The sequence below is a fragment of the Antedon mediterranea genome, chromosome 10 (genome assembly GCF_964355755.1).
Source record: "Antedon mediterranea chromosome 10, ecAntMedi1.1, whole genome shotgun sequence".
Taxonomy (NCBI): Eukaryota; Metazoa; Echinodermata; class Crinoidea; order Comatulida; family Antedonidae; genus Antedon; species Antedon mediterranea.
This window is the reverse complement of record NC_092679.1, coordinates 1,863,000-1,875,085: the sequence shown is the minus strand read 5'-3', so window position 1 is coordinate 1,875,085 and position 12,086 is coordinate 1,863,000. Positions and strand designations below refer to the sequence as shown.

Below are 12,086 nucleotides of genomic sequence, written 5' to 3'. Positions count from 1 at the left end.
ACAATCCCACCCCCTAATATTGGCACAAGACATTGTTAGTACAATCCGAGTACAATCCCACCCCCTAATATTGGCACAAGACATTGTTAGTACAATCCAAGTACAATCCCACCCCCTAATATTGGCACAAGACATTGTTAGTACAATCCCACCCCCTAATATTGGCACAAGACATTGTTAGTACAATCCGAGTACAATCCCACCCCCTAATATTGGCACAAGACATTGTTAGTACAATCCGAGTACAATCCCACCCCCTAATATTGGCACAAGACATTGTTAGTACAATCCAAGTACAATCCCACCCCCTAATATTGGCACAAGACATTGTTAGTACAATCCGAGTACAATCCCACCCCCTAATATTGGCACAAGACATTGTTAGTACAATCCAAGTACAATCCCACCCCCTAATATTGGCACAAGACATTGTTAGTACAATCCGAGTACAATCCCACCCCCTAATATTGGCACAAGACATTGTTAGTACAATCCGAGTACAATCCCACCCCCTAATATTGGCACAAGACATTGTTAGTACAATCCAAGTACAATCCCACCCCCTAATATTGGCACAAGACATTGTTAGTACAATCCGAGTACAATCCCACCCCCTAATATTGGCACAAGACATTGTTAGTACAATCCAAGTACAATCCCACCCCCTAATATTGGCACAAGACATTGTTAGTACAATCCGAGTACAATCCCACCCCCTAATATTGGCACAAGACATTGTTAGTACAATCCAAGTACAATCCCACCCCCTAATATTGGCACAAGACATTGTTAGTACAATCCAAGTACAATCCCACCCCCTAATATTGGCACAAGACATTGTTAGTACAATCCAAGTACAATCCCACCCCCTAATATTGGCACAAGACATTGTTAGTACAATCCGAGTACAATCTCACCCCCTAATATTGGCACAAGACATTGTTAGTACAATCCGAGTACAATCCCACCCCCTAATATTGGCACAAGACATTGTTAGTACAATCCGAGTACAATCTCACCCCCTAATATTGGCACAAGACATTGTTAGTACAATCCGAGTACAATCCCACCCCCTAATATTGGCACAAGACATTGTTAGTACAATCCGAGTACAATCCGAGTACAATCCCACCCCCTAATTTTAGGACCCAGGATCTGTGGGACTACACATTTTTTTTAAAGAAAATTTGAATTATTAAAAAAAATCTTATTATATTATAATTTAAAAATGAGTTAGTGCAATAAAAAAATGTATAGCACCACTAAAATATAAACAAAACTACCAATACCAATAAACTACCAATACCAATGGCAAATAATGAATAAAAACTGTCTTATATATAAATAACAAGCTGTTCTTTATATGACTTTATCCTAAATAAAGCAAGAAATTAATTGTGACATTACGGCAATGTAAACAAGATATTTAAACAGATTACAAGTTAAATGTGGATTTAAACAAGGTTAAGTATTGCCTGGAGAATTGTTTGGAAGTCTAGGTTTAAACTGTGTGGGGATAGACAACAAACACACAGGGAATTGTTTGGTCTAAAGGAAGTCTAAGTTGAAGCTGTGTGAGGACACGGACAGCAAACACACCAGGGAATTGTTTGGTCTAAAGGAAGTCTAAGTTGAAGCTGTGTGGGGACACGGACTGCTAACACACCAGGGAATTGTTTGGTCTAAAGGAAGTCTAAGTTGAAGCTGTGCGAGGACACGGACTGCTAACACACCAGGGAATTGTTTGGTCTAAAGGAAGTCAAAGTTGAAGCTGTGTGGGGACACGGACAGCAAACACACTAGGGAATTTATTAGTTTACTGGTGTTAATGATTTTAAAAACACATTCTGGGTTGCCTAAAAAAAATGTAATTAAATTCATTGAATTAAGCAATGCAACCATTATTAAATATGTCTCAAGCGAACTTATCAATATTTACCATCAAATGATATGACATGTATGTTTAAATCAACCATTTCTTATGGTAAATTTCTAAATCAAAATCAATAGAACTGTCTTGTGCCATGTCATGTCTGCGGAGCTTCATACAACAATGGAGAGACTGTGGAAAACATGCTTATTCTACGGCTCTGTAACGTATGTGTTACTCTGCTTAGTGACTTAGTATACGGTATCTATAGAGTGTTACTGTTGTGTTGTTACATAAAACCTCTTAGGGGCTTTGTTGCATAGGTCTTATAGGTTTTATACTATATTGGCGTGGCTAGACAGTACTTAACTTATTTTGCTTAATTTCTAAGAAATTCACTAATATTTAATTATTGATTTCTTGTTTTGTTGACACAAGATCAAAATAGAGAAAGACTGACAGTAATCTTGAACAAATAACAGGTTAAATAGATATTAAATCATAGTTATTATAAAATGTATTAATTATATTTAGTTAAAAATGTCTGTTTACTTTTAAAAAATAAATTAATTTTGACATGAAATTTTATTGAATTAAATTAATTGCTTGTTTTTCTAAATATAAACTTCATTTTAAATTAATTTAAATTTAATAACAAAACAAACTATGTATCAAGAAATTGAATGTTTCGAAATTGAATGTTTCGCATTAAAATGTATTTATAAACTAATTCCTATTAATAAACTTTCTAAATTAAATTAGTAAAACATAATCATACATGTTATTTCTTTGATTTGGATCATTCTATTTATGCAATGGGGTTATAACAAAAATAGAACTGTCATTTTGGTTCTATGTCATTATCTTATTAAGGTTTAAATTTTGCATACAAATGGTAAAAGTAAACGACTACACAGGAAATGAAATGCCTACATGTCTTTTGTGCAATTTTACTGAATGTTTGTACTTTAATGTATTGGATTAAAAGAAGAAATGAACTAGTCCATAATTTACTTCAAGTAGACAATTCCATTATTCATAAGGGTATAAATGATGATCATTTGGAATGTACCATCCTAGAAATACTAACTATGAAAAAAAAATCTAGGTCAAAAATTCCAATATATGCTAATGATAACCTAATTAATTCTTTGGTTTTTGAATCTAGAACGAAGAGGGCGAGAAAATAAATGAATAATAAAACAATTACCTGAAATTCATGCATTTTAAATATTTGTAAATACCTCAGGATCAATATGTAGGTGACTTGAAAATTTAATTGTGAAATTACAATAGTGGAACTTGGGTATTCTATTTAATGCAGGCCTCTCGGGATGGGTTTTGTAGTATAGGGATATGTCAACCTATACCAAAGATGCAGTAAATTATTACCTAGGGTGGAGATATAGGTAGGGCTATACCTAATTTAAAGCTCTGTCTACACTATTAAACTTGAGTTTGAAAAAAAGTGATATGCCCAAATATGGTAGTGATATGACATCATCATGAAGGGATCCATGATAATAATGACTACCAATTACTGCTTTATCTATGTTCACTTTAATATCTTTTTTCTATTTTGTATATATTCATTCATTATTATCTAAATAAATATTATCTGAATATGCACATCACATTTTTTTGTCACATAAAGATTGATAGTGTAGACAAGGCTTTTGTATTACTGGTATGGGGCTATATATCATTATCTCAAGTATGAATACTGAATAGCTGGGTTTGCAAATATTGAATATGAGCGAGTATAAAAATGGGGGGGGGGGGGGCAAGTACAAAGTTTGATAACAAATAAGGTAAATAGGATTATAATCTGATTTGAATCACAATAGTATTTGTAATTAGCGTAATTTAGGGGTGGAATTGATTATGAGAGTTGGTGATCATACCTGTAATTGCAAAATCATCTGATTTGCCTTCTGAAGTTCAGCCTGTGTTTTTTGCTTAGATTTCTCAGCCAGGCTTAATCGTTGATGCAATGCACGACACTGTTTAAAGAAAAAACAAATACACATGATCTTCATTCAAATATTTCCATTTAAGTTTATTAATAATACACTTTAAATATAATAACAAAATATTCATCAAAATATTTATTTATTCAAAAATATATATTACATTACAATCATTATAAATTATATCATATAAAAGCACTTTTTAAAAAACTTTTTATTCTATCATTTTAGAATAAAGCTAGTAATAAAAAAAAATGCGTCAAAGAATTTGTAATATTTGATCTGAATTTTTTAAACATTTAAATAAATTGATCACATGCTCTAATACCCTTGATTTAAGCTTTGACCCCTCGTTCATATTTAGGTCAAGTGTTTAAGCCAGAGGGAGGTTCATAATGGCCAATAAAAATGAGCCCTGAACAGGCATAACATTGACCCTTCATTCATATTTAGGTCAAGTGTTTAGGCCAGTGGGGATTTTATAATACCCAATAAAAATGTAATAATCACATGCCTACAACACACAATTACATTAAAAATTGTATAGGGGAAGCATAAAAGCTTATGCGACATATCAAGACTAAATTTATTGATGGGATAAATACGGTTGATGGTTCCACATGGAAGCCGCACGGAACTTGACATACATTTAGGGAAAGCAGGTTAAAAGGCCAGCATGTGGCAATAACTATTCAGCTATGATAAACCTTAATGTAAGTTGCAATACCACAGGGAGTTGTAACAAATTGGCACAATAAAAAAAAAATGGTTACAGAGAGTTTAACGCTATTACGGTACCTACGTAGGCTAAATGGTATGTCAAAACACATACATTGGCCCGATGCCTCGGAACGAATGGTGCCGATGATAGACAAGAGGGAGCATTTAGGCTAATGTGTACGAAGGGTGTGAAATATACAAGAGTTGGTTTCCGTGTTTAGTGTGGGCTTCTGAATTTATCAAGTAGTAATACATCAGAAGTCAAAATATAGATTATAATATTTAGGGCACAATAATGTAATAAATCATAATGTTAATAAGAGTCGCATATGGTTTTGATAAAATATGCACCAAAAAAATGTTTTGTTTAAAAATGCATATTCATTTATTCCACTTTACGACCTAATTAAAAAAAGAAAAAAAATAGAAACGATTGGTTTTTCTTGTTTACTTATAATTTTTCTTTTTTTTTCCTTTGAAATATCTATACCAACTCAAGATCAAAAGAAGATCATTTCAAGAAGAATCCATTATGAAATAGGGGTATTTACCATTCGGTTTCTACATATTGTAAGTGAATCTAATACAATTAAGATTTAAGTTCACCTGACAGAAATGGATCGGCTTGAGTAGCAGCATTAACTCTCTAGCATTGTGTGAGAAAACAGCTTTAATTACAAGATCACCACCTTGGCTGAATGAATCCATTATGTATAGGTGTTTTATTTACACTTAATTACTACTGATAGTGTATTGGATATAGTGATCTAGATATAAATTCCCCTTTTGAAGAATGGAACATCTTAGAGAACCACAATTCAGGGAGATTGTTTTAATTGCAAAAAGATCACCTCCCATCAGAAGAATCCATTATGAACCAAGGGTATTTATGAAGTCTAGATTAATAATGAATATAGTGATCTAGTTTTAAAACTCCCCTCTTTAAAATTGGTTTCACTTAAGATGCACTATACATTGTGAGGGAAGTAATTAAACTTATTTGATGAACTTAAAGGTTATTTATTTAGTTCATGAACACATCAAAACAATATCATCCATACACTACAGTGTATTTTAGTAGGTTAATAACTCAGCATGTAAAGTTCCTGCTAAAAAGTTCTTTGTAGTAAGTAGAGCATTAATATAAACTTAAAGAATATTTATCGCAACATCAAACTATCTTGAAAGGTTAAAGAGCTTTTAAAAAAAAACAAGTCATTCAAAAATCATTTTTTATTCCTTTTAAGTTTGTTACAATATAGAAAATATAACAATTTGTGGCTAGATCCAAGCCATAGCCAGAGGGGTTCAAATGTTTGAAGGAACCGCCTTTCAAACTAGATATCATCAGCAACAAATGTGATGACAAAAATATACTTTACTAGCCTAGCTTAAGATCATTTTTTGTGGGTAAACAGTACTACTTAGGTTAGTGGAGAAAAGAACCTCCCTGTAGAAATCCTAGATATGGGTTTAGATCAATTTTAAAATATGCATTTTAAATGTATACCACAAACAAGTCAGTAAGACTAGTAGTAGAAATGGTCAAACAAATAATCAAACTCGAGCCTCAGGAAAATTTACTGCTTTGATAGAATTCATATTGCAATGACTACTACTACTGTGTAAGTATTTAATAATAAAATACTGGTATTTGATTGCTACACAAAGTGATAGTGATTAAAATTACTGCCAACAGGTTTCTCCTTAATGATCATGAATGACCATTTCAAGCTACGTTTGTCCCACTTTAAAGAGAGGTCAACCATACCACAACATCCGGACTTGAGCAATGATACTTAAAGAAAAGAGGCTATACATTTACTCTGCTCCAGTAAACACAATCCCACAACAAAAAGAACAACATATTGAAAACTTGTTAAGGACACTTACAATAAAACAAGGTTATTAACTTAATTAGGTTTAAGTACAACACTAATTACTGTAATAAACCTATATCTAAAATGCAAAATTAAAATACTAACATGTAAATTGTTTAAGTTACCCTATTCGTATAATGGAGTATTCTCAATTTACTTTTGTTTTTAAGAAAAGTTTACTGAAGATAAGTGAAAATGGAATAATACATTTTAAATAAGGGGTGGTTTAGTGGTTTGTCATGTGCTAGCACCATGCTGGAACATTAGGTATTGTTCTCATTTCGCTGTACTATATGTATCACAACATGAATAGAGATTAATGATTAACACCAATCTGATCAATCAATCAAAACCCAGCTTGAGATTAAACCCCTATTTTGCCAATGGAACAAGCTATTCTATATGGAATTAAGGCATTTGATTGGTTGACTAATTCACTTTGGGTGATTCCTAGGGGGGCCTAGTGAATGAAATAAATTGTGTATTAGTTTGCTCCCGTTTTACAGTCTCAATGAGGTCATACTGGACAGAAATGGATCAAGAAAGGAGAAATTAGGTCTATGCCTACCAAAAAGAGGGCAAAGCTAACAGATCATGTAAAAATGAAGTCACCAGCCCATCATTTCAATGGATATATGGGCCATAGCAAGAGAAATTGGGACGTGAAACAGAAACTAGGTCTTCACTCAAAAAAATTTGGAACTAGACTAGTTGTGACACGTGGGAAATACGTCCTCCTGATCCACGATTGTACTAAATATGTTGCGAAAGTATAACATTATTGACTAACACATTTGGTATGTGCACATGAGAGATGTAATGCTACAACATTATGATGTGATGCTAACATGGACTTTTTTGGACTTGGTAAAAATTCAAGTGAAGCGCACCAACGATACAAGCTATAGAGAACTCCAGTATACGTTGTTTTTTACCTTGAAGATTTTTCTTCTTACAATTCACAGAAGCTTAGATTCGTGATACAAGAAAGCTTTCAAACTTAAAAGCTTTAGGACTTGAAACTTTATTCCTTTGAAACGTAACTGATGTTTTTTTATTTTTCACAGCGCAACAATAGATTTTACTATATGTTTGCTAAAACAGTAAACCTAAGTAAACAGAATTCGAAGATCTTTTCTTTTCGCTATAAACAGTAAGTTTTGATTTAAACATAGACTAGTTACTAAGTTTGGTACTTGGACATTTTTGTGATGGGGCTTCCCTACAAAAGTTCAGTTTGTTAGGTATACCTTTTGTGATAGCCTTCGAAATAATTGCTGGTTGTGTAAAGGTAAGTATTGTAATGCTGAATAATTTTTTTTTTATTTTATTTTAACCATATTTAATGAGGGTGATCCATCCAGCTTTGGCTGATCATTTGGGACCCTCATAATATTTTAAATAATCGGCGACAGAAGCTGTTGGGCTTTTTGCCAGTCCTTGGCGCAATCTAGTAAATTGTTGTCTGTTTGTATAAATTATTGTGTTTGCCGAAATTAATAAGTCCTTGTTTGAAATCCATGCATGTTACTGTATGTGTATACAGCAGCATTTGTAGTATTAACTTAATAATCGTAACTACTACAAAGTATTTTTACATCAGGGAGCTAAGTAAGTTAAATAACCGTTAAATAAATATTCTCAAATTTTTGTACAATTACATCAGAGTTAGGCTAACCATCTGACTTAGTCATTGTAGTCAGTGACTTACAAGTTACACCGAAACCATCCAGCTGCGAGTTCTCCACATGTTGTCCTTAAGGGCATTTTCACTTAAGTACCATCAACGCACTTAGCATACTCCTGTGAATACACTCCAACAGGAACAAAATTATAAAAATATAATACTTTCTTTACAGCCATTAGTATTGTTCTGCTTAAAGTACGTTATAAAGCAATCTGTGCATTATTTGGAGTAGCTATATTGTGTGATGTCATAATAGAACAATATATTAAAACTTTACATTAAAAAAACCGTATTGATAATATTGTGTTGAAATTGAATCAACATATTTTTAAATAAAAAGGGCAAGAAAATATTTCAACTAGCATTTCTATTCCACATTTTTATATAAAAAGCATTGACTATATACTGCTATAAGCAATAATAATTCAACACAATTCCTTTTGTACATTAATGACAAACGAATTAGAATTCACAACTGTCAAGTATGCTCAAATTTAGGTTACAAAAACTACCGTACTTAACAATATTGTACTACCGTATAAAAGAGATTACTAAAACACAATTGCTTTGACACGTTTCCAAGTTAGTGGCGTGCGAAGAAAATATCTTAAGTGATTACAGATCAAGTGCTGCTAAATTTCCTTTCTAACGATGACGACGACGTCAAAATAAACTTAAAATGTAGGTTACCAAGTAAAAATCCTAATAAAAGGGTAACATGATTTAGGTATAAACAGATAATATTTAACACTTTGAAATTACTAGAGCATAAATGTGAACCTTTAGGAAAGAACATGTTGACATCCACCTTTAAATTATAAGGCCATTGAAATATAATTGTGCCACAGTACGGTTTGTATAGAAATTTTATTGTTATTATTATAAAGAAATATTGGTTAAAGAAATATTGGTTTAATAAGAAATACCTTGAATTCTTGATGAGTTTTCTTGCTTTTGAATAAAACATGTTTTATTAATTTTCACTTGGAGAATAAAAAAAAAGGTACATTTATAATACAGGGTAGAAATAACAAAACATTTCAATAAAACATAGTAATAATCTATAAAGCATATGGTAGCGATTACAAACATTTAAAAAGACTATAATATAATAGAAAGTCAGATAAGGAAATTGAATAAATTAAAATAATAAGGTATAAATTGAAAGTACAGTCTCTTATTCAAAATGATACGGTTATTACAACTTGGATTATTATCTTTTAATAGTTCTAATCTATGTTTAAAAAACCAGATGAGTGACAACAACGAGTCTACATCGCAAGGATAATGATGAAGACGATTATAATGAAATCACAAAGATTATCAAGATGAAGATATAATAATGATGATGATAATGATAATAATGATGATGATAATGATGATGATAATAATGATGATGATAATGATAATGATGATGATGATAATGATGATAATAACAATGAAAATGCTGATGATAACAATTATGATGAAAATGATGATGATAACTATGATATTAAACAATGATGAAAAATGATGATGATAATAATGATGATGATGATAATAATGATGATGATGATATGATGATGATGATGATGATGATGATGACATCAATGAGAATAATGATGATGACAATGATGATGAAAATGATATCAATGGTAAAAGATAACGACAAAGATGACTTTTTTTAATAACTTCGTGGATAACAATAAAGAAAATGATTACGAAAATAATGTTTATTGAAACGATTACAATGACGTTGCCGAAGAAAATGTAAAAAATAATGACAAACATTTTTTTTTGTTTAACTCTGAACAAAACGTAATTGCTTGATCCACTCCCAAACACAACGACACTACCACCATCATTATGTCAGTAACAATAACTTTCTTTAACACTACACCCCATTGGCCTAGTTTACACACCAAATCAATTTGTACAAAAAAAGAAGATAAAACATGTAGGCCAGTGATGAATAGAAAACTTGGCAATTTATGCACTTGTTGTAATTCAATCGTCGTAGATGATGAGAAAAATCCTTCTCGGATTACAAGACCCCCTTCTCCAATTACCAACGGCCGACTGACTTGTTTAATGCTGAATAAAGACTAATATACACCAGGGTATAGACAATGGTGTAAGGTATATCTAGAATGAGTCTAATGAAATGATGACATCAATACACAAAGTGTGGGAGAATGGAATATGATAGGGGACCCCCCTTCAATTGGTCTCATTGCTTAATAAGACAATCATAGGCTTTGATGGTTCTATTATAATTGGTTTGGTTAAAATAATCAAAACATCAAATCAACTAGCTAGAAATACATGTTTAAAAGTAAAATATTCTAATATACATCGGGGGGAAGGGGGGGGGGGGGGGGTGGTGTAAACCCGGGGTATCCCCCCCCCCCCAAGTAAGAGCCCATTTACACTTCAGCTTTTAGCGAGCCCGAGGCCGGTTCGAGGCCGGCTCGGTTGTTCCCAGAGTGTTTACACTCGGCTCCGAGCCAAAAGTGCACAAGTGTAAACACTCTGGGAACAACCGAGCCAGCCTCGAGCCGGCTCAATTTTGAGCCTAGTCTAGAGTAGGCTTCGGGCCGGCAATTGCGGGCTTCGGGCCGGCACTTCGTATAGTGTAAACACTCGCGGTCATAAAATGAACGTTCTGGGTCAACCATAGTTTAAAGTTTACGAAACTTATTGCTGATGAACGGGAATTCTTCATTGAAATTAAATTGGTGAAGATGTATACGCCTTTTTCACGAAATGGAAGACATCTTCGATCAACGACAAACAATGCCGTGCCACGAAGCGTAACCAACAAAAATAACATAGCGTTTTCAGGGGATTTCAGGACACCATGCGGCGCCTATGCTTATACACTGTGGTGTTTTTTTTCGATGGGCTTTAAGAAGTGAAAACAAATTTTCTAATTTTTTTCAATCACACATTTATGTAGGCTAATCTTTAAAGAACATTTTACAGTAAAAATGTTGTCCATACGGCTGTCTGTTGAGGGGTTACGAATTAACGGAGTAACTTGTCCTCAGAAAATAGGCTGAAAACGCTATGTTATTTCTGTTGGTTACGCTTTGTTGCACGGCATTGTTTGTCATCGATCGAAAATGTCGTCCGTTTCGCGAAAAAGGCGTATTGATCTACTACTATTCTTCAGAAAACGAGACGCAAACATAAGTAGTAAAGCAATAATACAATTGTTTTGATCCATATTAAATACCGTTATTTGATTCTTTTTTGCTAAATTTCGATAGGCCTAGGCCTAGTGTAGATCGACAACGTTTAATAATCTTAACTTTTTAAGACGGTTGGTGGGCGCACATGAGCGGATATGACGTGAATGTAGCGAAATCGTATCATCGAGCACTCTTCCGCGAGAGCAAGTGTAAACACATTGTGTGAATAGTAGGAACCCGAGGCTGGCATTTTGGGTAAGTGTAAACACATTGCGGGCTAAAAAGAAAGCCGGTGTCGGGCCGACTTGGGGCCGGCTAAGAAATCGTCGATGAAGTGTAAATGGGGTCTAAGTGTATCCTCATCACCATTTGATTAGGTATCATGTGACAGGCAGCCATCCTCTCAAAAACATTTTGAGAAACAATAGGATCGAAAACGAACATAACGCGAACTCAATAAAGGTGCTATTTGGAGCAATATATTTGTAATGGGCCTCGCCTCTATATATGTTTAGAAAACAGCCAACAGAAACCACATACCCGATGGGGATCTGTTTCCTTCAAAAAATATTTGAATGTATAAATTAATTTAAAAAGTTGTATTATAAATTATTTCTGGTATATCTATGCATTCAATTACTCCCATTGTTAAACAAGAAATCCTTGTCATGACCTATTTTATACTTGGGTCAAATTGTCATCCAATTAATCTATTTTAATATTAATATGAAAATCGCTAACCTCTAAATTTCTATTTAGGTTAAGTGAAGGATACATTGTGAACAT

At 33.2% G+C, this 12,086-nt stretch overlaps 1 protein-coding gene across 1 annotated transcript in view; it reads right to left on the bottom strand.

Annotated features, from left to right (window-relative positions):
• The window catches only part of LOC140060895 (protein phosphatase 1 regulatory subunit 21-like), a 54,399-nt gene that overhangs the window by 13,903 nt on the left and 28,410 nt on the right, over window positions 1-12,086 (bottom strand). The window contains exon 17 of the mRNA XM_072107260.1: window positions 3,775-3,873. Coding sequence (XP_071963361.1) covers window positions 3,775-3,873 — 99 coding nt within the window. The remainder of the gene's footprint in view (window positions 1-3,774; window positions 3,874-12,086) is intronic.